Genomic DNA, 26,078 nt, shown 5'->3' on the forward strand with positions numbered 1-26,078 from the left:
ATTTGAAATTTTTCGTTTTTCCGTTTTCATGAATCATTAAACATTTGTTGTGCTTTACACTTAAGTATTGCTATAATTATTTGCTTTTATTGGCGCCCGGGAATTTTGATTTCCCGGGAAATGAGTGAGAGAGTGTGTGGCAACTGAAACCTTAGCTAGGAAAAACTCGGCAAGCACGATAATATCGATCTCTAGAAAATGATTGTAAGCGGTTCCTTATATACAGCGTGCACTTGCGTGATATATAGATATGGGTGTTCTACGAGGGATCTGGGATATGAAGGCGGAGGAAAAATCAAATGAAATAATGAACAATCCGGTTTGCAAACAAGTTCTGTTTATTACACAAATAAAAAGAATACTAAATGAAATCGAAACTACTTAAAAGATATGCATGTGGGGTGTTGTGTGTTTCTATGTTGGTGTTGGTGTTGGTGTTGATAATTACTAGAAAACGTCTTTGTAATCGTAGGTTTTGTTGTTTACACAATTTACGCTAATTAAAATACACAGGTAAAAATAATTTCATTGTTTAATAATTGTTTTCTTTCTTTACTTAATTGATTTTGTTTTAAACTTAAGCCTAGCGAAAATCGTTTAAACGTGCAAACTCAATTGTGGTTGTTGTGTTGTTGGTGAGTCTAGAAAGCTTTCCCGTTCTTTACAAGCATTATTATTAATTTGTACACATTTTCGTTTAAGTATTCCATTATTAGAAAATTGGCTATGTGAGTGGTGTGTGTGTTTGTTGTTTGTGGGTTGGGCTCAGTATCTGTGTGAAGTACAAACGTTTCCCTAGCATTATACGAGTACAAGAGACAACAAAAAACACACGAAATTAAAACTCTTCCTAACCGCTCATCCTAACTCTACTCCTAGTCCTCGACCTCCACTTACTTCTACTCCTTCTATGTCCTTCATCATCTGCGCTAGGCGTCAGGATATATATAGTTTTTATATATGCAATTTACAGTATACAGTTTCAGTTAATTATATGTTTTGTTGTTTCCATCGTGTGGGGGCGTTTAATGCGTGTGTTCGGTGTTGTTTTACACTTTCTTCCTTCTTGTATAATTTAAATTTAAACTAATTCTCGCTTTGCACAAAAATTTACACAATTTATTGATTTAATTTATTAGATTTAAATAGGGTCTCCTCTGCTTCTCCAATTTGTTGTAAACTAATTACTAATTGTATAATTACACTTCTGTTTTGCTTTGTTGCTGCTGCTGGTTTGCTGCTTACGGCGAATTGGTTGTAAATATGTACAAACTTTTTTACTTATGCTAATATGTTTCTCGCGTTAACTCCACTCCGCCTATTGTATATATATGACCTATGTGCCTACATGTGTGTGGTTGCTTGTTGTTGTTTGCTTTTCGCTATCTCATTCGCTCCTCTTTGTATATTTATAAATATTAAACTCTAATCGAACGCCAGCCTATGTATATGTATAAAAAATAAAATTAAACAAACAATTCTTGCACTTGACACTTTTACAAATTCTCGACGACTAATAAATAGTAATGCTGTTGCTGTTCAAGACTTATCGGTAGACGATAATGTTGTATCCGCCGCTCTCATCGGTGATCTGTATATGTTTAGTTTTCCTGTTGATTAGGCTAAGTAATCTGTGCGTTGCGTTAACTGCTGCTATTGCTCTGGTTGTTCTGTTGGTGTTTTTGGATTCTGTTAACTTCTATTCAAGGTTACTTGCTGCTGATTCTGTTCAGATTCAGATCCTTTCGGTTCTGTACTCTGTTGTTCTTTGAAGATATTATATAGCTAGTGGAAGTTCTGCAAACGGAAGCATGCGACTGCGTTTGATTGATTTAGTTTTTAGGTGATCTGAGAATCCAAGGATGTGAGAGTCTGAGATCCCGGACCTTAGGCTATGGCAGCCGTCAGATAGTACAGATCCATTAGCGTCTGGACATTGATGGGTAGACATGAGAGACGATCGTGTGTGTTGGAGTCTAGCGCCAGCCAGGAAAGCGCATTGTATCCCTCGAGGACGAAGCGCAGAACATCCGCTGTGAGAATAGAGTCAAGCGGATGATCGTTGGCTGACTGATGGGCATTGGTCGAGTTGAGAATATCATCGGCAGACTGTATACTGGGCACATGGAGGTGTAGGGCTGTCTTCAGAAATACGGGGCAAACATCTTCTAAATGCGGACAGGCGGACCAGAACCAAGCGGGCATGCGACCGGTTGGCGCCGTCGACACCATGTAACCCACTGATATGGGCTGCTGGTTGAGTGAACCAACCTGAAATGGTGAGAAAAATTAGTAAATGTTTTAAGTCAATCCAGTATAATGGATCACCCACCTCCTCTACTTCCTGGGGCGGTGTGCACTTGAAGTTATTACCGCCTGCGCTTTGCCAACTCCGATTGTCGTCCATGCGACCGGGACTACCATGATTGGAAACTCTGTCCATGTGAGCTGTTTTAAGATAAAACCTGAGTATCCGAATGCAGAGACTGATAATTAAAAACACTTACTGTCCCAGAACAGATCCCCAATGTCCGCGTCGCTAAAGTCCTCGTTGCCCTCTTCCTCGAAGGTTAGGAAGTCGTCATCTACTTGAGGCTCGTTTTGGAACTGGCGCGTAAAGGGCTGCGCGCAAGAAAATAAGAAATACAATTATAACCAATCGTGTTAGATTAGGCAGTGAACTTACCGCACAGACGGCGCTAGTGGGAAAGACCAGGATGTGGGTGCAGGTCACGTCCTGTGGAGTAGCCAACGGGTTCTGCATGGAAATCTGTGAGAAGCGCTCATCTGGAGTAAACTGATCGGGCATCACGCGCAGCTTGGCATCCGGCTCCAGGGTCACAAGGCATGCACTCAGGATTGTGGGTGGATACATCAATGTACATTGCTTACACATATCCTTGAATTGCTTGGATGCCTTTTGCAGCTGTTGCTTGCTGAGCAAAAAACTCCACGACTTCAGTTCACTGTGTCCGATCCTTCCAATGCGCCCGATCACTAAACGCCACATTTGCGATGTCTGCGAGATGATTCCCATGATGAAGTCCATCAGTTTCTTTAGGGCGACATAGCGAGCAGGAGCTTTTCTCCTCCGTGCACGGTTTGGCACATCAATATTAATGCAGATCTTCTCCAGCATCTCGCCTCTTTCATCAGTGGCGGTGGCCAAAAGCCAAGCCTGATCCTCGCTCAGGCAGTAATTGCAATACATCACCGAATAACGATGTTCATTCTGGCCATGCATACTTCCCGCCGATCTGGAGAAGTCCGTTTTGTCATTCCTCTCGTGCATGGGCGCCAGAACAAAGGGAGCCGTGTACATCTTGTAGGCCCGGCGATTGGGTTCATCCTTTGTCTTGAGAAAGGCCTCCATATTAGCCGCCGTCCCAAAACCAGTGAGACTTTTTACGGATTGGGCATGCACCAGATGCCGCCGGCACTGCGAAAATATGTTTAGAGCCAGGCACCTAATCTCGTCTGAGAAACGCTTTCGATTGCCGCACGGTCCCAGTTCCATTACCGATTCTAGCGATATAATCTGAATGTTCATCTGCGATCGCACCGAATCAGGAACTGCTTTCAGCAGTTCCGCATAGCAACGAAGCAGGGCAATGAGAGCCAGACGCTCCAATTCGCAGCTATCCGAGGCGAACGTGAACGGATTGACCACATAAAGAACAATAGCTGAGGGGTTGATGTCCTCCAAAGTCTCGCCCATTCCCAATGGATCTCCGAGGATCAGAGCGGGTTTGGTATCACCTGCTGCAGTGGCCCCCTTTCCCACTCCGGGTTCCTGTTTTATTTCGTTGCTCTCCATCGGTTGGTTGACTTGAGGTTCTGTACCGGGCTCCAGCTTGATATTATCCGTGGGTAAGTCTCCGCCAGGTAATCCGCTGACTGAAGAACTATTCGAGGAGGAAGAGCTGCCTCCCTTAGTGTGCGAGTTCCCAGTGCCATCTGGTGGATTCAACAGTGTTTTATCATTTGGCACTCGACTCAGATACGGAGCCAACTGGTGAATAAAGGCAACTGCGTACCGACGGATTTGCTCCGCCAGAGCAGCGTGCTCCAGGGTACGCAGCCAATCATCTAACGGAGTCGTTTCCCGATCCGCGGGTACGTTGTTGCGAGCAGCGCCTACCTGAAGAAAGCCTTCCCATCCTCGAATGGGTGTGTGTTTGCCCAGCTTGCACATCTCGTAGGTGCTGCCTAGTTCCCGGAAATAGCTGCGGGTGCAACTCACCACATGCTCGTTGTCGGGACACACCACCACGTAGACAACATCCCTGGCATACGAGTACGGTTCCAGGAGAAACTTATCCCAGTAGTGGATGGAGTGCGGCGCCACCGAGATCCAATCTTTCTCGTAGCCCACCACCACGGATGGTATCGGTTGCGGCTCACATTGTCCAGATGCTCGGCCTGCCAGGCGATGGAATTGGCGCCAGGTTAGCGGCCCACTCACCGTGTTGTACGAACTGGCATCCTTGGAACCTGAGCCGCCTCTTGATTTGCAATGGAATGCATTCTGCAGCATCGGCTGTATGGCATTCATGGTGCGTACAATCTCCTTATTGCTGCGGGTGAAACCGACGGGAAGATATGGCCACTTGTGGACCGTCAACCGACCAGCACCTATGCCCGCCAGCTTGTGACGCAGAGCAGGTGGTGGTGCATGAAAGGCTGTGAGTTGCTGTTGCTGATGAGAGCTACTGCTACCATTTCCATGGAAGTCCATCATGTTGTCCATACGCTGGTTTTCGAATGCCAGTCTCGACTGCTCCAGAGCCAGACTTATAACGTCGTGTGCATCCATAAACTCTAGAACATTTGCAATTGATGCCAATGAGGCAGTAGGTGCTCCATTGGTGCCGAAGATCCTTCGTTGACGGGACATTCGCCTCCGATGGGACTGAAGAGCTCTGTGCACCGAACTACTAGATGTTTGGATGATAGAGCACTGATCCAATAGCAGGTCAAATACAGCATGAGCCAATTGCTCCAGTTGTCCACTAGGCAATCCTCCCGATCCGATTTTCTCCAAGGCAGAGCTCGATTCTCCAGGTCCCGGCTTGATTTGGTTTTTCCTGCTGAGACTCTGGATGATACTGAGCAACGTAGGTTGCTTATTCCTGCCCGGGTCATCCGCAATGCCCGTGATCTCCACCTCATCTTCGTAAAAGAGTCCAGCGCGATGAGAGAGTCTTCGATTAACCACGGCACTGAAACCACACGTACATTCCACTGGATCATCGTCCACATAGCCGGTGATATGGGGATTACTGCTGGGCGGCGTGCAAGACGACGAGTTGGAGCCGCCATTCGGACCATGGCCATGTCCGGAGCCAGCTCCGGGCATCGAGGCTGAGGCTGGCGAACCCCCAAAGGCACTGATCATCCGCATGCCGCCAAAACCGGTGGAACTGGGTCCATTGAGCATTCGCTGTCCAGCTGCAGCGCCTCCAGCTCCGGAAGGAAAAGGATTGAAGCTAACCCCTGGCAGGGGTACATATACTCCGGAATCAGCTCCGCGAATATTACCGATCTTTTGTGTATCCGCATTGCACACACACACACTGCTACTATCGAAATTGTGATCCCGAAAGACATTCAAGGCGGTATCGTACAGCAGTATGTTAACTAGGACAGAATTCACTTCTGGTAATTCCTGAAGCAGGGTCGAGGATCCGGCTGTCATCGCTGTTCCCCCACTGGCAATGCCCGCATCGCCAGTGTAAGGTATCATACCCATGTTCCCGCCAGCTCCTGTTCCGTGACCCACACCTCCAGCTGCTCCGCCGCCCATACCATGCATGTGCGGATGCTCCTGCGAGTGTAGAGGCCGGTTCAAGTACGAAGATGTAGAGGTAGCTGGACTGGCAACAGCCAAGTCATAGGGATATGGCGGTGGCGGATGCGTGGGAGTTGCCCTCGACATTGGACTACTTCTGGCGGCATACGGACCCATCCCGGGTCCCGGAGAAATGGGTGACATCCCTGCTCGGTGCATAAGCTGCTGCATGGAGGCCCCAGGTGGTGCTTGTGGGCAGTTCAACTGATTCAGCAAATACTGACTGCCACCACTACTCAACGGCTGAGGAACAGTGGAGGGCGTTAATGGAGTCCTCGGCGCCGCTGACAGGAGATCATGAAGATGCTGATGCTGGTGCTTCTGGTGGCCTACTCCTCCCGCTGCCGCCGCTGCTGCTGCGGCTGCCGCTTGTTGTTGCTGCTGATTCTGCAGCTGGAGCTGCTGTAGTTTCTGCTGATGCAATTGGATGCGCTGCTGAAGGGCCTGGTGTTTCTGATGCTGTTGTTGTTGAGCTGCCGCTGCTTTAGCCAATGTTGCTGCTCTTGATTTGTGACTACTCCAGGTGGGTTGATAGAAGCACCCCCTAGGCAGAGTCAGCGACGGCTGTGTCTGACTGGGCAGGTTGGTCAATGGAGCATATCGCGTGGAGCCCACAAACTTCTCCTGCTGAGGTGGTCGGTACACATAGTCCCAGTCATCAATGGGCTCTTCCATAGGACTACCCAGCTCCAGGTTATACTCCTGCTTCACCAACTTGGAGACAGTCTGAATGGCCACCACGGTGACGGGAGCTTGAACGGCAGCCATCATAATACTGTTGCTAGGGTTGCTACAGCCTGTTGTGGTGGTGTTGATACTACTCGTGATAGTGGTGTTGCAGGTAGTGGTTATACTACTGGCTATACTGGTTGTGGTGGTGTCCACACTGAGATCCGTCATGACCACGTCCGTTTGGCAGGGACTCGAGTTCGGGTGCTGCTGCTCGTGAGACGGTGGTGTGGGAAACATCTTAGTAAGATCCTCAGCCTGAATATTGCCCGCTCCCGAGGACGCAGCTGCTGCTGCCGCTGCTACGGCCGCACTGGCCACCGCTGTGCTCCGTTTGAGGTCTTCGATCGTATTGGTCACAGCACTGCAGCCGCCATTCGAGGGGTTATTAGAATCGGGTGGTGTGTGGATTTGCACGCTGCTGCACTCGTCGTTCGAGCTCGTCTCAAACAACTGCTCCAGATCGTTGAGCGAGGGATTCAAACCTTCAGCTGTGAAGAGATTTCCCCCGCTACCACTTCCTCCACCGCTGCTGTTGCCGCCCGAAGATTTCGACGTTTCCTTGCAAGAGGGGGAATGCAATCCGGGCTCTGTCTTGATATTCAATCCCTGGAAGAAGCTGCTGCCATCGGCTTCTACATCACTGCCAGAGGCAGTACTGTTGGCAATGCCCACTAGTCCGCCGGAGCTGCCAGCCGCCTGTCCTCCACCGCCTCCTCCTGCTGAGCTCGCTGACTCATCCAAGGAGAGCAACTGAGAGCCATAAACGGATCCTGGTGAAGGCATCACGGGCTTCACGTGGGTTTGTCCTTCGTAGAGGTTCTTGGCATACCTAGGTCGCCGTTGCTTTTCCATTTTCGGACGCTTCACCGTACTATAGTCCCTGTAGTTCGGAAAATTCCAAATTAGAGCGATGTTTAGAAAGACAAAAGGCATTACTTACCAGTATTCCTGGTACTGAAAGTCGTAGATGACCTCCTTGAGCCACTCCTCGTCGTAGAAGCTATCCGGATCCTTTAACGTCAACTTTGGCGGGTTGTACAGTCGCTTAAAGTTGTTCAAGGCCTCCGTGGTGGAGGTAACACCTCCAACCCCCCGACCTTGAGCCCCAGGCTCCTGCTTGATAGCCATAGCTGCCGATGGAGTCTGCTGCTGCATCTCAAGCTTCTTGACACTTATGGTGCCAACCGCATTCCCTCCAATTGCATTTGGAGGTCCGCCAGAACCGGCGCCTCCAGCTGACGTTGCTGCCGTGGGCGTAGCCGGTTGGTGGGCGGGCACACTGCCTGGACCCGTACCAATGCCTTGCCCACCAGCTGCTCCTCCGCCGGCCGCATGATCCGTATAGGAGGGCGGCTCTACGCTGGGCGTCTGATGAACATAGGGCGAGGCCGTAATGCTCTTGTTGTCGTGCTGGTCTGTTGGCGTTGGCGCGGGTGTATTCTTGTCCAGCAGGTGGTCTATAGGCGTCGGCGGCTGTTGTAGATTGGAAACGGAAGTTGGCGCATGAGGACTCATATTGAGCAGCTGTGAAGTGGACAGAAGTGGACATCGCGTTAGTGAAACAAGTTGGCTAGGGGTAAGCACATTTGTTTTTGGGTCGTCACTTTCACTCACTTGCTCAGCGGGCGGCACGGATGTCGGTTGTGAATGCGCCGAATTCGGATGCGGAGAGGGAGCCGGCGTTGCCGGTGATTCCACGGAGGCCACCGGCATTGAGGAATCGCCACCCAAGGAGTTGCGGGAGTACGTCGAAGCTCCGCCATGTGGTGTTCCTTGAGGTGTATTTCCCAGATGTCTGTCGGAATAGAAAAACATGTATATTGTAATTAGCATATTGGATAAATTATCCTAAGATTAAGTGGTGTCTCATTATTTATCGAAAGGTTATGTACAATGTTTTATCTACGTATAATGTAGCTATGGATACACAGGTATGCGCGTATATTAATAATTTAAAATATATATTATATTACTTGGGATACTCCAGCAAGAAGTGCCCCAAAAATAACCATAGCAAAACTAATCATTAAACCATATCCATTTTATTAGGATTAGATGTATTAACCAAACCGTTACAGCTGCAAAATAATAAAGTTCATAAGAGGTGCTCTTTGTTAAAGTTTATATGGAATTCCAACTATTATGGTGTCATAAGAGACAAATAATTCAAAACAAATTAGCAAATTGATGTATTTTTAATTTAGCTTTAAGACACTCAAATTTTTTTGTTAAAGTAAAATTTAAAAATACTTTGCACACTCACTTTGTTTATATACTATGTGCTGTTGTTATTTACAATAAAGAAAACCAGCAAATAAAACCAAAATCATTCCACAAAATGCATGAAACCTTAAGGAATCGAAACAAAGATACATGCGGCACCAAAACCAAAGTATTTAAAATCAATCCAGTATCGAATACAGAGTACCGAGTACCGAGTATTTGCAAAACGGGGCATGATAAAATGAGAACGGCAATAGGGAGGTGGATTTTGGGGCAGTAGATATATTAAGCTAGTTAGGTGCTACACGTGTAAACGTGTTGTATGTCCTCGGTGTGGAAAATATTATACAATTTGTTATTAGGCCGTTGCTTGCAGTCTTTTGTGTTGTAGCGTTGCTTCTTAATTTGTTTTGAATGTCGCTAGCTAATTTACCAATTACCAAGAACGATTAAGTGAATTGGAATTAGAAATTGTTATTTCAAGATGACGACGCGTGAATGCTTGTGTGTGTGCTGAATCCTTTTTTCGGAGAGGCGTGGTGAATTAAATGCGCCCCTCTTTTGATTCCAGTGTATATCGTAAAGAGCAGAAATAATATTCTCAAAACTAACCAACAAAATAATAAAACATAAGAAATCAAAAGGTTAACAGAGCGTGTGAACAGAGTGGAAAGAAAATTATATTAATGTGGATAAAGAGCGAAAGTAAGAGGACGGGTGGTATATGTATATACAGTAGCAGTCAAAAAAGTAGCACTCGAGACATCTTTCCCTAAATAGGAAGATCTTTAGTTTTATGTTGCAAAGGTGCAACATATCAATAGATCATAGATATCAAGTATATCTTCGTAAAAGAAACCGCCTATAATCTTTGATTTTTTGGATGCACTAAGATGCAGTGGATCTTTAAAGTGAATCTCAAAGTCAGCCGTTCTAGAGCAATACAATTCGAAAGTAACAGATCTCAAACTAAATCCCATAGTGCTCTTATTTGATCGCAACGGTATGTTAGAAAAGAGAAAACTGAATAGCGTAAACCTAAGATATAGGCAGCACTGGCTATAATGAACAGACGCCACTTCACTTCACTCCACTCAACACACAAACCTTTGTTTTGGTATATTGGTGTCTGTGGTGGTGTTGCTGTGGCTTTTGGCTCTAAAGGTGGAGGCCGTGGAGGAGGCGGTGGATGCCAGTGAATGGAGCAACCGCTTGTGGAACGGCACATTGTGACGCCGGGGAGTGGCCGCGGAAGAATTGGAGGCGCAAGTGTTGCCCAGGGAACTGGAATGATGCGATGATGTGGCTGCTGTTGCCGGCGGCACTGGTGTTCCCGGTCGCTGCTGCTGCTGCTGCAGATGTTGCTGGTGGTAATGCTGCTGCTGGTAGGAGGACGACGACGACGATGATGAAGATGATGACGAGGATGACTTATTGCCACTGGCACCGGTAACTGCTGCCCGCAGCGCAGGCGATCCCAGCGGTTGCTGCGGTCGCTTGTTGTTGCTGATGTTGTTAATGCTGCTGCTGCTGCTGCTGCCGCTGCTGCTGCTGTTGCTGTTGCTACTGCTGCTGCATTGGGCGCTGAAATTTGTTTTTTTGGTTTGTTTCGGGTTTAGACACTAGCAACACAATATTTTTAACGCTTCACTTTCGTAGCTCTGTCGCTTGGCTGAAGTTTTCATTATTTGTTGCTGCTGTGTGGGTTAGGTAACTCAAAAGAAAGTTGTATAGAAAAAAAAAAGAAACGGAAAAAATCTATTGCCTATTGCATGCAGAGATAACAATAAACATAAGGTCAACTACCGCCTTTAACTGCATATTGTTTCTAGGGTAAAGGTACTTTTTTTAGCATGCCATCAAAGCGGGTTTATTTTAGTTTATTGGGTTTGTTTCTAATTTCCGAAGGGAGCACAACATCTCCACTACATCAAGTTTATATCGATCTTATATGCAATTTAAAAAATATTGTTATTTATTAGAGGCAGCAACAAGACTTTTAGGGGTCACAAAAAAATAAAAACCGCGCGCAAGTAAAAGACAAAAGGGTATTTTTAAAATCTCTAGATGCAAACTTGAAGCTCCTTTTTGCAATAGAATTGCACTTTAGCAGATGTCTTTAACTATAATCAAATATTTAAACAGAATCACGGTAAAACAAGTAACGATACATATGCCTAAGCTGCGTAACGGCTTTCAACTATATAACTTTATGTTATACTATTAGTTTATAAATGCACTTCTTAAAATGAAAGCCTTTTTAGGCTTCCGGAAAATTAAACTTCCGAACAGCATACAAACTACCAGAATGAAATACTTTCTCGGATAATTCCGAGAAAACTTCTAGAGATTGGATAAATACCCTTGTATATAGAGAGAAAATAGCATGGCAGGAATATTCCACTATAATTTTAAAGGAGCTAAAAGATTGAAACTCACTTGGTGCATATGCAGGGTGCCTTCTGCATGGGATCCACAAAGTTCCAGAGCTTTTGACGTTGCTGTTGCTGTTGCTGCTGAATCTGCTGCTGCACCAGTTGCTTCGAGTCCTGCTGCGGCGGTTTATTCAGCTCATTCTCGTCGCCATCCGCGGATGATGACCCAGTTCCCGAGGCGGTAGTAGAAGAAGCAACTGCTGCTGCCGCTGCTGCTGCATCCACATGGAGCGTGTTCATAACGCAATCCTGCCAGGTTCGTTCCGGCATTTCCACAGCAGCCGAGGCGGGTATGTGAGTATTGTTGGTATTGAAGGTGAAGCCCGAGGTGGGCCTTTGATCGTAGTAGGGCTGGAAGGCGAGACGTTCCAGGGCGCTGACCGCTTGAGGAGCTGCCTTGCGGGATATCTCTTTGGCGGCAGAAGATGCGGAAGCTCCAACTCCTGCTCCTGCTCCAACTGGAGCATTGAGGGAAGCTGGACCCAAGGGAACCGCTGTTGCAGATGGAGCAGCGCCCATTGATGGAGGAGCAGCTGCGGCTCCCGGTGGGCAGGAAAGCGAGGCCAGAACAGCTGCCTCAGCCGCCGCTCCGCCCACTGAGCTTTGCATCCTCTGCATCTCGACGAACTCCATGTGCTCCATGTCGTCAAGGTCTGTGACTAGTACGTAGTTCGTGGGATGATACATCTTATGACCACCTGGGGATTAAAATTAAATCAATTAGATTGGATCCCTGGAGAGAAATTAATATAAAGGTATTCACTCACCCGACACCACTTCCACCACGGGTGGCACGTCCGTGTTGTCCTTATTGCACAGCGGAAAAAACGAGGCCCAGTCCTCGAGGATCTTCTCGGCTATGGGATCGCTGGCCTTATAGCTATTGCCGGTGAGTATGCCCGCAATTCCAAAGGGCGCCAACATCACTTTTCGCGCGTGCGGCGGTGGCGCTGCCTTGGCCGATCCCTCTCCGCCGTCCAGTGCCTCCATGCCGGCTCCATTTGGATCCTGACCAGGATTAGGCACTGCTCCGCCTGCTGTCGCCGCAGATCCATTTGATCCTGGCGGAGAACTGGCCGCTGCAAAGGCTGCCGCAGCTTCGGCCAAGTGCTCCTTGGTCAGCGGCCGCACGGCGGGATGCTCGCGTAAATCTATGGAGGCACAAACGGTGTCGCCGTGCACAAAGAACGTAAATGAGAAGGACAAGTGCTGGGAGCTGCAAAGAGGGTGGAAATGATTAGCAAAGTGATTTCAAAGGAGAGTTAGTCCATCTATAAGCCTAAACTTTTTTGTTTTTAAAGGTATTTTGTTAATTATTAGATTATTAAATTAAAAATTGAATACCCTTAATATAATACAATTTATTCAAAATAATAATCGAAAATTCAAATCTTTGAATGAGCAGGACAATAATGATTTATCATTTAATTCGTTATGAGAGATTAACTAATCAAATAGTTTAGAATGTCGCAGGAAGAACGATGCAATGCCACAAGCTTCAATGTCATTGCACAGAGTTCCTGTTCATTATTCTGGGATATTGCCGTAATGTGAACTTGATACAATTTTCAGCATTTTCACAAAAATTAAGGCATATATCCAAACAATCTCTCATAGATATATCTTAATCTATATCCTACATTCCGGTCACATACCTGCGTCCAAAGAGGCGATCGCTGGAGGTGCAGGGCTGCACAAACCATTTTCCAAAGCGCACAATGTCCTTGGTGAGCACGAATCTGAGGTAAATTTTGATTGTAAACATAAGTTTTAATTTGATAATTTGATTTTTAGTATAGTTTTACCTCTCCATGAGATTGTGCAGCGCCTTGAAGAGCAGCGATCGGCACTCGTAGGTGAGAGCTCCTTTCCAGGTGCCATTCCACAGCGCTTGGTTCGCTAAAAAATAAAATAATATGAATAAAGTTATTAATTTTTATAAAAATTCGTTCACCTAAGGCAAAAGATGAATAAATACTTAAATTAGCAATATATATCTAACGTTCTTTTATGAGTTTTAAATATTTCTTTCTTACCACAATCTAGTTTACAATTTTTCGTTTAAAAACCTTTGAAGTAGGTGAAGCAATTAGGAATCCAAAATAGAACCCCCTTCCTAAAAGGCACTATCTATATGTGTTTACAAATATTTAGCAGCTCTTGGCATACGATTTTAAAACTTATCCCAATATGTTATTGCCTTATTCAGTGCAGTCAAGTTTACTCAACTTGCGTTGCCTTATAAACTTATAAGTAAAATGTTCCCCAAGCTCCAATTCCTAATGCATCTTCAAGTGCCGGGTGAATTTCTCTATTTTGTCAACATCTAAATTAGAGAAATTTTATTTCGGGGTTTCATTGAAATTTAAAAGTGGAAAATACCCAAAAACAAGTGGGACCAGAACAGCAATAAGAGAAACAATGAGAAGAGGCGTCTACAGCGTGAAACAATCAGCCTTACATTTTCCCCCCTCTTTTCCACCCACTTTCTTCTCCCTTCGCGCAACGACGGCGCACGCCTTAAGAAAAACAAAACTTTTAAGGCTATTCAAATTTGTTATTGTTTTGTTTTTGTTTTCGTTTTGCTTTTGTATTGTTCCTTTAGGAAAATGACAAACAACTTAGAGCGAGATAGAATGGTATGAATGCCAGAAAAAGAGAGGTACACAGCGGGCCAGAAATGACGAAGCAAAGCGGTGGATAAAGATAAGAATATGTGTACAGCGGAATATGTAAAAATGCAGCGTGAGAAAAGAAGAGGGGTGAGAGGCGGAGACAAAAAACCGCCAAGCAACAAAACAAAAATCCAAAGCGGAAGTGCAAACACTCGAAACATAAAGAAAAGGCGGTGAGTACGAGGAGAACACGGTGGGTAAATTGGAGTGAGAGGATTCGTAAGTAAAACAAAAAGGAAAGTCTAGAAATTTTTGGAAAATTCCAAGCATCCACCCTCACCACTTACACTTACACACACACACTTCCAAATATACATATGGGGTAAATCTCTCTTTCGCTCTTTCTCTTCGATTCCCACGCCTGCATTGATTTCTACAGCTTCTTCTTCGTTGGTCAACAACGTAACTCAGATAATTACGTAAAGGTAAACAACATGGACAAAAAACAACGAAGTAGTATATTAACTATTTTTGTTGCATTTTACTGCTACTGTTTTTCCCTTTCAATGAGATCAGCGTGAGTTTTTTCACAACGACGCTTAAAAACTCACAAGCACACTTCGTCATAAAAGGGCAATGTACGATTATGCCAATGTGTGTGTGAGTGCGTGAGAGAGTCTGCTTCCTCTCTTCATCCTCGTCCTCCTCCTCTTCCTTACCACTATTATTATTCCGCCATCTACATGTTCCCATGAACACACTTCCAATTTCCATCCTGCAAGCCGGCTCTTCTTCATTTCTCTTCTTCTCTCAGGTCACATACCACATACACACACACACATTGACACACTACACAACGGCGAAAAGTTCAAAGCTCGCCAAAATTATAAATAAATGTCCACAAGGGTAGGCCAGGCGAAACAAAAGCAACAACAACTGCAGCTTCAGCCACTCTCTCAGCAAACAAACAAACAAAAGGAAATCAAGACGAGCGAAGCGAAACGGGACGAACAAACAAAAAAACAACACAGATGCAAAAGACTGACTTCAAGCGATAGCAAGCATAAGATTTTAGGCAGTAGTAATTTAGAAAAATTCAAAGTTTGGTTTTCAAATTTCCCAACATTGCGAAATAATAACACACAAACACATTTGTATTTTGTTTTTGTTTTTTATGGAAGTTATAACTATAACATTTGAGCATTCAAATATGTAGATCCCAATTAAGTTGAAATAAGTTAATGGCATGAATGTTTATTAAACTGGCTTCAAAAGTCTGTGGTACGTGGTACATTTCCCCCATCACAGCTGCTAAATATCCTCATTCCAATTTCTTAGCTTCGGAACAGGAATTGTAATCGGGTGAATCGGAATCGGGGAATCGGAATCGACGGCGACTGCTCAATGCAAATTCCACAAACACGTACAAGCCGTCTGTGTGGGTGTATTTTTTTTAGCACGTGTGGTTTGTGCACATGTTGCTGCTCCTCTCTCTCTCAAGCCAGTCGCTCTGTGGAAAGTAGCGAGTAAGAGAGAGAGTGGTTGTTTGGGAGACAAAGTGCCGCTAGGTGTGCACTCGTTCTTGTTCACCCACACACGCACACTCTCTTTGCTGCTCTTTTTGTTTGTGGCCCACAAAAAAACATTGCTATTTTAGGTTAACATTTTGCTATCGCAGCAGATCTCCTCCCCTCAACCGTTCTCTCTTTCTAAAAATGTGTGTGAGAATTTCACAAGAATTGTAACGTGTAATTAAGAGAGCGTTATTTAGCAGTTTTGCATTTGCGTGACACATAATAAAAACAAAAAACGAACACACATAACAACAAGCAGCAACAAATGTTTAATCAAGGTCAATAATCTGAGCGCACACACATTCAATATGTTTAGTAAGAACAATAACAAATCGAAAAACCAAAAAGCAGGTAAAACCACACGACTACAAAAGACTTGAAACAAAAACAACTACAAAATGAGCAGGAAAGCGCATTGTAATTAAGCCCAAGCTTGCAAACCAGTTTAAGCTCATTGGGAGCCAAGAATCGCAAAAAGAGAGAATCTCTCTGCGACTCTTTCTCTATGATTTGCAGAGAGCAGCACGTAATTATTGGCTCCAATTGTGGAGCACACACACACAGTTGCCCCAGCGCGCGCACACACGTAAAAGTGACAGCTGTTTAAGGTAAAAATCGTACGCCATCGGAGTACAACAACAAACTGTTTGAGTACAATGACAACAAGTAGTGTATGTGGGTTGTTTTTCTTAAATATTTTTAAACATTGCTTGAATACATGGGAATTGGGGAGTTTCCTTAAATTCTTCAGGTTGTCACCGTGTTTCGCAATGTCGCCTGCTTTCCTTAAAAAATTTAAAAAAAAGTCAAAGAGCATGAAGGGAAAAAGCCCAAAGGCATTACAATAGGCATGTAAATTAGTTTACCATGGGAGTGAAAGGCGTATTTAAATTAACAACAACAATTTGAAACACAAATTACAAATTTATCCGCATTCAAATAAAAATCCAGATTTCATCAATGTTGAATCACAATTAATTGCAAAAATATTTTTTGCGGAATATTCTAACCTGAATTTCATTTCAAATAATCGTGAAATTTCTGGACGTACTCTGCTATATTTTAAAGATCATGTAATCTTTAAATATAGTATGTATTTAAGTGTCATTTTTGTTCCACTGTGCTGCTGGCTGAGATTTGCGGCGTTGCCGTTTTCACGTACAACAAATCAGAGAGATAGTAACAGTAACAAGGTGCTCTCTCTTCGCCACTTTTCTCTCTCTTTCAGAATTTCATTCACACGCATTTGCGAGCACGTACACACACAAAAACAAGCCAATTTTTTTTTGCCAGTTGTGTTGTTAATGGCCAAAAAGGCTATAAAAAGTATACGAAAATTCGACCAAAAAACGCAGACAAAGTAATGTCAATGCAATTAGTCAATGTCCTTGTCATTAAATGTGCAATAAATAAAATAACGCAATGACAGGCTAAAACGAAAAACAACATGAAATCTCATCGGCGGTGGAAGCGACGTGCATTCAACTCTCAACTCCAGACGGTAAGAAATGCGCGCCTCAAAAAGGGGTTAACGCATGACGGCAGAACTCGCTAACTGTAAAATCATTGGCCCACAATGACGTAGGCAGATAACAAAAGATACAGTCGGCCTTCCTTATATCGTATCTTGTTCGGAAACTTCAAAGAGAACGGTGGGTAAAGAAGAACTAAGTAGCACAACTCGGATGAAAAACAATTGTATGTTTAATAAAAACACTTTTGAGGTAATTATGATCTCTTACTTTTAGTTTAGAAAGAAAATTTTAGTTTAGAAACTTAAAACATCGAATTGAAATAATTTTAGTGACTCTTCATTGAAAAAATAATAATTACTGGGAACTCCTTAGCTAGCGTATTAGATCCACTATATGATCTGAAGTAAGAGAATTCACATTTTCGTTGTGCTTTATTAAATTAACTACTGGATATTAAGGAATCATTAAACTTCAATAGGTATTCTTTGAAACATCTTAACATGCATATTTAATTAAAGTTCTGAAATGGGTATGCAGATAAGGGAATTACGGATCTCGGGCACCCTGCGGTTGCTTGGTGGGTAATGGAATTTGCCACAGAAAAGCCGAAACCTCAATTCAAATTCTACGTAGAACAATGTACGTAGTGTAGTACGTAGTTAGTGGTCAGAGATAATGAGGCAATAACAAAAATATGAAATAAATAGTAGCCACACGCAATGGCTGATAAGAGAAGAAAGAAATGGAGATAGGTTGTGCGAAAGAGAGCGCGCTTCTTTCGAAGGCCAGTAGTGTGTATTGATATTGAACAACCCTCGAAGGAGAGAGCGAGAGGGGTGCAGGACAGGAGGGAGAGCCTGAGAGCACCTTTCTTCTTCGTTTGCATAATTACCAGAGAGCCTCGGAGAGCGAAAGAGAGAGAAAGCTAGCAAAAACATTGCAATGACAGGTGACGTTTCGGCACTACTGCTTCCTCTTTCCTCCTTTGATGCACAAGGAAAAAAGGTTGATAAGATTCAAGGATTCTTTAGGGGTTTTAATGCAAACTCGGAAAGCCGGGTTCAAATATTTTAAATAATTGTAATGTATATTAATATATAATACATACATATTAATGTAATATTTATTAGGAACTATATAAACATTCATGTATAGAAGTGCGACTGGTGCAATTTGAACTCGGCTTTAAAAATTTAGATAGTTTACATTACTTTGTTCGAAAAAAAATGGTATGTATGTACATATGTATATAACACACAGAACTTTATTTTCCGTGTCAAAGTCGGCAAAAGAGAGGAGACAACCGCATACGATTGACGGTTGTTGCTTTTTCCTTTTAGTCTTTCTCTTTTCTCTTGCTGATGGTTCAATACGACGCCATGTGAGTTGAATGACGCCAAAGGAAAATGAAAAGGCGAGGGAGAAAGATTGCGAAACAACGGGAATGGAGAAAAACGTGGAGAGAATCAGGAGAGCAATAATAATAATCATCTGCCGCAATCGAAATGTATTTCGCGTGTTTCTCTGTTTGTTTGCTTGTTTGTGTGTCGCATTTGTTTTGGCTTTTCTCACACAGATGCACCCGCACACTCAACCGTCAAAGAGATGGCAAATTTGTTGTTGCAAATGCATGCGATGGATGCGGCCTTGAAGCTTTATTAAATTCATCACTCACTTGGATGTGTGAGTGAGAATGGGAATGTGTGTGTCTGTTTGTGTGGTGAGAGAAAGGGAGAGCACGGAAATAATACAATCGATCTTAAATGTAACACATAGTATTCGATCTGGTAAATAGGTTTACCCATTTAGGAACTTCTATGAAAATGCTAATGCCGGTCTACTGAAACCTGGGTGCTTTACGGTTTATGTATTTAAACGTTTTATAAGCAGCCCTAACTATAGAAGTTGCTACTTAAGCGGCCCGTAACTATACATATGTATACGTATATTTATCTGTACTTGTACTTACCCGCCACTCGGAGCAGCTCGGCATCGACCAGTTCACTGAGATCGGGCTCCTCGCCGTACCAGAAGATCCAGAGCTCCTTGGCGGCGGCCAGCGAAAGGGGCGGGTGGACCTTGGTCGACGTGGTCATCTCGAAGGTTAAGGCATTCGGGTCGGCGTTGTCCGTCTTCGTGGACTGGACCCTCCTCCACACGCACAGCATGTCCGCCTGGATGCATCGCGAATAGGAGCGCAGGATCGGGTCCGCCAAAGGATCGCTCGATGCGTTCGGTCGCTCCCCGTTAACGAACTTCCGCCACTTTATTCCACATAAATCAGTCTGTAATAGGTTGATAGAGAGTTAGGAGGGAATTAGTCATAAATGCGTATGTAAGCAGGTAATGGTAGCCAGACTAATGCCAAATAGGTTCTGTAATACACTCAACTGATAACTATATATATCTGCGCTATCTATATCTGTAGGCAAGTTCCTATCATTTGTTTACCCTGCCGTGACGAAAGTTCCGTGTCTGTACAATCTCTTTATAAATGACGTACGGAAAATAGCACATTCCTAATTTAAAACTTATTATGGCGGCAGCTGCTGTGGGAGAAATCTTAAAGAGACTTTGGATAAACTTCACCGCCAACAACCTACATATTTTATTTCCAATGCGACCTTATTCAGATATCCCCAAATCCTCTCCCCCATTCATTGAATGGAATTTTACTGATAGCTATGTTTGCTGGTGTTAAGTGAAATAAATACGACAATACTTTACATATAAAGATTTGTTTATTGAAATGTATCAACTGTGAATTATAAAATTATTCTCTAGAAGTCAGCTAAAGTGATCACTGCTTGATCAAGCTCCTTTAATAAGTAAAGCCATTAACAAAGGAACTTATCCAACGAGTCCATTCCATTTCAAGTACTATAGATGAGTAACCTATTGTTAAATCTTATATCGTAATTTTACATCTATAAATTCTTTAGGTCTTAAAAATAAAGCCGTCCCTTAGATTTATATAGTACACTGTTTTATAGCTTTTTGCATTAAACGCCAATTCTAGCGATGTCGTTAGATTCAATTACGAATTGCTAATTTTGTCACGATATGACAGTCGATGGAAAGCCAAGCAATAAATAGATATACCTGTTAACTTTTCTTTGCGTATTGTAAATTTGGAAATGACATAATGCAGAAACTCTTCTACACAGTACCTTATATTTTTTATATGTATGTCTTCAAGAACTGTGGTATAAAGACTTTTGCCAAGTGTATTTCAATCTATGCAAAAACGATAATCATCTTGAATTGTTGGCCACTAATTTACCAGTGTTGCAAAATCTTTAAAAACACACACATGTAAAATACATTCCTCATTGCACTTGGCAGCAGCAACAACAACAACAACAACAGGCAAAGCATAAAAACGACCAAAGCGACGCTCGAAAATCTTCCGCTGCCTCGCAACTCAAAACAAAAGCACGAAAAAAACGGCAGAGGGTGGGAAGGAGGGGTGGAGAAGAAGGAGGAGCGAAAGAGGAGCTGCAGCAGAGACATGAGAAACTTGGGGCACCGAAGAAGAAACAAAAAGCGAAAACGAGAGAGAAGCATGTAGAAAAAGAAGAATGAGTGACTGACTAACTGGGCTTATGTAGCTTGCTGGCTTTTTAGCTTTTTTTAGCCATTTGGGGTCGTCATTGGCTGCTTCCGTTGCAGAGTTGCGTTGGCTTTACACATCAGTCCCCAGTTTTACAAGCGAAAAATACTATAGACTTCCGCACAAGACTCGAATTTTCCATTAAAATAACCATTTTTATTTATCATTTTTTCCGTGGGAAGAAAGGGATAATTCCACCAACTTGAATTTTATAGCTTTTTGCATTAAACGCCAATTCTAGTGTATATGAATTGAATATCTATTGTATATCAATTATTTATCAACGGAAAGAATCAAGCTATGGCTTGACAAGGTTTTTAATATAAGTTTGCAAGCCCAACCAAAATCACAAGCTAATAATAAATAAGTATGTACCTTTCTATAACCGTAACCAACGGTTATTCAAAATAACTGAAGTCCGAATGCCTACACTGAAAATCCTTTCAGTTTGAATGCAACAACCATTTATTTATGTTTAAGTTTAAGGTCTATTTTTAGCAAAAACTAATTTTAAAGCGGAGAAACACTTTTATGTACCGGAATAAACTTTCAACATTTTTGAATTACATAGCAATATGCAGGCGTATTTCTCTCTAAATCAATAGTTTGTCAACCAAAGAATTGTCAGCGATCGCAAGATTTGTGTATTTTAATATTTTTTAACTGTGCTCCAAGTTATAGACAATTCGAGGGGGGGAAACTTGACTTATAGAATTGTGAAAAATGGAAACAAGTTGCTGGTGTGGCAAGTGGCGAGTGAGAAGGCAAGCAAGCAGTGCAAAATCAATGGGCCAAAGCGAGATGGCGCCAAAATAAATAACTGCACCTTCAAACACACGCACGCACACACAAACACACACATACGTACTAGCAGGCGGGCGGTCGCGCACGCACACAACCAAAGCCGAAAGGTATTCCCCCAAACCGGCCATTCTCCTCAATTCAATTCTCAGCCCTCTCTTTTTCCGCCGTCTTGACGACAAAAATGTATGTTCCACATTCTTCCGCTGCTTGCTTGGCTGCTCTTCGTTTTTGCCATTTTTGTGTGTGTTTTCATTTTCGCTCTCATTTCGTCTCGCTGCTTTTTCTTCGCTTCAAGTTGGTTTGTCTTTTATTTTTGGGCGAGCTATCTCGTAGGTTGATTTTTTCTATCTTTTATCTATCTTCTTCTCCCTCTCGCTTTTTGCAATCCTTCAGCGAGAGAGGAGGAGGTCTCTGACTGTTATCATTCCGACATTAGCCTGTGTTTGTGTTTGTTCACGCGCGCGTGCCTCTCAAGTTCAAACAGCTCTCTCGCGCCGTCTCGCTCTGTCGCCACGCTCTCCATCTCGCTCAGAGAAAGTTTGGCGTTTGTTATTGTTTCGTTATTTCGTTGGCGTCGGCCCTCTCCCCCTTCTTGACTATCTCTCTTGCTGCTCCAAACTCTGCAAGAGAGTTGTAAGCAGACACAGGCAGAGAGGGATAAAGAGAGCGGGGAAGTGGCGCAGGAGCACGTTGACTTGTATTGTACGCATTGTCGTCGTCATCGCCTCCTCATCTTCCTCGACTATTTCACTCGGCTTTTCTGTTTCATTTTTTCGGCTTCTGCGTCCCCTCTCATTTCTGCTATCCCCTCTTTTCGACGCGAGATTCATTAAAGAAATATGCCAAAGCGGAGAGACAACCGCACAATCACTAACTAGATGGACCGACAAACTAGTCGTCAGTCGTAGTCACCGAGTCTTCAGTTTTCAGTCGCGGGTCTTGAGTTTTCTGTTTCGACTATGGGTCTCGGGGAAAAGTAGAACCTGTTATGGGCCACAAAGTCACCGAGCCGCAGTCACGAAGCTACCCACAAAGTCACAGAGCAACAATTGCTGTGGGCTGCCACAAAGACACCCGTTTTTACTGCTACAGTAAGCACCCGTATTCTCCTACTTTAATTTACTACAGGTTTCAAGCAATAACAAGTATCTTGAATCTTATATGTTGGAATAGACGTTTCCACGAACGCATATTTATTATTATTACCGAAAACTGCAAGGTACACGTCCTATACTATAAATACTATTTAGAAACTCTAAGAACTAAAAGTATCTGTTTAGAATCCACTAATATATTTATATTATTTTATTTAAGCCAAAAGGCATATTTTTCTTGTGCATATTTACGATAAAATATATATTTATATATTTTTAAGAAATTAATGCAAAACATAAAATTAAACGCTATACGAAAACTTTATTCTTAATTAACACTCTACCAAAAATTCAGTTACTATTTCGATTGTTACAACAAAATTAGAATTTAGATGTCTTGATTTTGGCTATTTAATGATAGGTTGGATATTTACATTTCACAAGATACGAAAATTACTTCTTGAACACTGAAACATTAGATTTACGTATGAAAGCCTTTGGACTTACGTATGAAAAACATAGCCACGATTTAAAGTATAAATATTACACTTCAAGGTAAATTATTACAGAATAATTTAGCATAAGAAAAAAAGTTGCATTTTAGTTAAACAGAAGGTTTCAAAATATTTCTGTGTGACTGCATTTACTTCAAGTTTCTGTTGGGTATTTGCGAAGCATCTGCAGCGATAACGATAAACAGCTGTGTCTGACCGGCGGCGTCTACATTTCGGCTGTCAATCGATAAGAGGGAGAGAAAAATGACGAGAGAGGGTAGGGGTACGGGATGATCGGTACCATGATCGGTAATTTAAATGATTGTCTCTGTTTGGGTGACACACCCCCGCAAACCAATAAGCCCCCCTCGAAACCGACACCCTCCTGAATCCTCAATGACCTAGATACTGTAGCAAAAAAATAAAGCCCATTGCGAAAAATAAGAAACAATTGCACAGAAAAACAACACAGTACTCACCAAGGCATAAAAGTTTGTGTGGCAATCCTCCAAACTTGCGCCGTTTGTCTGATGATTTTGATGCGTCATAGTTCTTGGCTTGTTTTCTTCGCACAGCAGCAGCACCTCATTTTCTCAACGTTGTTTGCGTATAGTGTATTGCTATTATTGTTATTTATCCGATGTGTTGTTATTTATTGTTGATTTTGATATTATCTAGTATTTTACACATTTGCTTGCTGATTTTTCTCCTCTTTTTTATTTTGGATTTTTATTTTTTATTATTGATTCTGCTGCACGCACACAGCCACACTCTCACACACACAACGGTATAGGCACGGACACATACGCGAGAGAGACGACACACACGGATACACAAATATTAAAGAGCTCTCTTTCGTCTCGTCTCGTTTCTTTACTTTCGATATTTTGTGGTTGTTGTGGTGTTGAATTTTGTTTGTAATTTGCTATTTGATGTTTGGTTTTGATTTGATTTTTATTATGTGTATTTTGTATTTATCTGCTCTCTGGGGAGAGATTTAAGCGTAAACGTTGCTTTGGCAATGAAACACACATACTGTAGAATTAAGCATGTTGCTTTGTTGTTGTTGGTTATAGCTGGAATATGAGAAGAATTAGACTTTCAGTGCACTTTTTGACGCTGGGTATTTGTTTCCTTTTCCGTAATATCTTCACTTATTAGTTAATTTTCTTATTGTTTTAACTTGCTTATTTGTTGCTACACTCACTCACACATTCACGCACATAGATCACAATTACAAGGGTTCGTTCATTCGCTGTTTCATTCATGCAAAAAGAGAGCAAGCCAAGGGAGAGCGACTCAGAAATTGACTTTTTTTCAACTGAAGGCAGCGAGTATACACCGCACACGCACACACACATTTACTTCTAGAAACACACAAACGACGATGAAAGTCGTTGGATTTTCGTTAATCGTTGATGTAGACAAAAAAAAAATAGGTAAGAGTTTTCGGCTTTATTCCAATTTAAACCCAGATAATTTTTGTCTTTCCGAAAAGAACAATACTTTTTCAGAGCTCAAATTAAGATGAGTAATAGAGAAACACCAACACAAACACTCGCGCCCATTGTGAACACATGAAAGTCTCGAGGCATCGGTTATTTTTTGGTTTCGAAAAATATCAGTAATTTTAAACATTTATTTGTATTTAATCTATTACTCAGGCTTGAGTTTCTTGCGCTGTATTTTGTGTTTTTTGCGCACGAATGACGAGTCAGAAATTTTCGAACCGACTGCGAACGCTGGTCGCCACACACAATGGAAATTTTGCTCGCCTAGCTTTGAATCGACCATATGTATATATGGTATATAGCCAGTATGTAGTGTAGTTGTGCCAGCGGCGAGTGGCGAGAGAGCAGAAGAGGCGAGTTGCGGCCGAATTCGAATAGCGGCTTTTGCTCTTTTTGCAGAGCAGAGAGAGAGAGAGAGGAGAGAGGGAGAAAACAAGTTTTACCAGCTAACTGCATTTGCTTTGGTGTGCGTGTGCGTTAGTGGCGGCGGCGTCTGTTTATCTCGCTCTCGCTCGCTCTTTGTGCATCTCTTGGGGATGCAACCATTTTGAGCGAATGGCAGACAGAGAGAGACCGAGCACATAGATCGATTAAATTAAGGGAAAAATCTCAAACTAAAACGAAACTCGAAAGAAATCCGAAATTCCATAAATTATGCACTATACAACACTGCACAGGCACACACACGCACGCAAATATGTAGTGTGCGAAACGTGATACATAGACGGGCAGCAGCATTCCTCTCACACACACACGCACCAAACATACATATACATGGCAGAGCAACCACTTTCGTAGTTTTCCTTTCTCCCTGTTTTCTCTGTTTCTGGGCAGTAATGTGTGTGTACACATCAGATTTTCTGATTTTGACTTTCGGCCACTCGAAATAGCCGAAAAAATGCCATCGATAACTAAAATCGCACAGTTGTTGCATATTCCTCTTTCTTACACTCTCTTCTTTTTCCACCTCTTTCTTTCAATCACACACACACACTAGCATAGGCACAGCGCCGGGGCAGCGACCGCTAGAGCAATTAAAAACCATTAAACATTTCCGCTGCCAATGCTTAAATCGTCTTGAAAATTATTTAATGATTTTGCGCCACAACTATTTGTCAAGCAACGGCACTTGGGCATTATTATTTATATTTAATTTGCTGCAGCTCCTCTTACACACACACAAGCATACAGCGCACACGCATACCCTCTCACTTCTCGGGCATTCGCTTTCGCATTTGCATTTTTCGATCACTTTTCTACGTTTTAATCGTTGTTTTCGGTATCCTTCGGATTACCGATCTAGTTTTCGCTTGATTCTTTACATTTTCTGCCACATTATCTCTCGCATTCGCATACGGAAAAATCTGCGATCGATTTTTATAACAATTCGCAACAAATATCAGGGAAAACTTGCCGTCGGCGGCAGAGCCAGTGTTGCCAGGTAGCACAGACAGAAACCTACTAATAAGGTAGCGCAAAAGCACTAAAAAATACCAAAGAGCACTAACTCTACAAGATGCGAAAGTTTAAAAAATTGCTTCTAAATATAAGGTATGAATTATTTGTTTGTTTCTGTAGGGATGAAGGGATTTCAAAAGCTAATATATAAACATTATGAAAGCTCTCTCAAAATTACGTTTTTTCCGTTATAGCAACG

The 26,078-nt window shown here is 42.9% G+C and overlaps 1 protein-coding gene and 1 non-coding gene across 4 annotated transcripts; both read right to left on the reverse strand.

The window, feature by feature from the left end:
• Positions 1-315: 315 nt before the first annotated feature.
• On the reverse strand, positions 316-25,915 carry LOC6546226 (mediator of RNA polymerase II transcription subunit 13). Of its 3 annotated transcripts, none has more exons than XM_026977742.1 (14): positions 25,626-25,915; positions 23,390-23,986; positions 18,875-19,190; positions 13,047-13,140; positions 12,897-12,980; positions 12,009-12,457; positions 11,246-11,939; positions 9,914-10,390; positions 8,198-8,378; positions 7,524-8,107; positions 2,687-7,463; positions 2,508-2,622; positions 2,333-2,448; positions 316-2,271 (listed from the first exon to the last, which is right to left on the reverse strand). In XM_026977742.1, the coding sequence occupies exons 2-14, from the start codon at positions 23,456-23,458 to the stop codon at positions 1,888-1,890; spliced, it is 8,340 nt and encodes a 2,779-aa protein (XP_026833543.1). In that variant the 5' UTR covers positions 23,459-23,986; positions 25,626-25,915; the 3' UTR covers positions 316-1,887. The 3 variants fall into 3 exon arrangements, with proteins under 3 accessions (XP_026833543.1, XP_026833545.1, XP_026833544.1); XM_026977744.1 differs by lacking the exon at positions 25,626-25,915 and adding an exon at positions 24,571-25,578; XM_026977743.1 differs by lacking the exon at positions 25,626-25,915 and adding an exon at positions 24,417-25,578.
• LOC113563984 lies at positions 12,704-12,845 on the reverse strand. Its single transcript, XR_003407750.1, has one exon.
• Positions 25,916-26,078: the final 163 nt, after the last annotated feature.

The sequence above is a fragment of the Drosophila erecta genome, unplaced genomic scaffold, assembly GCF_003286155.1.
Source record: "Drosophila erecta strain 14021-0224.00,06,07 unplaced genomic scaffold, DereRS2 tig00000021-arrow-pilon, whole genome shotgun sequence".
In the NCBI taxonomy this organism is placed as follows: domain Eukaryota; kingdom Metazoa; phylum Arthropoda; class Insecta; order Diptera; family Drosophilidae; genus Drosophila; species Drosophila erecta.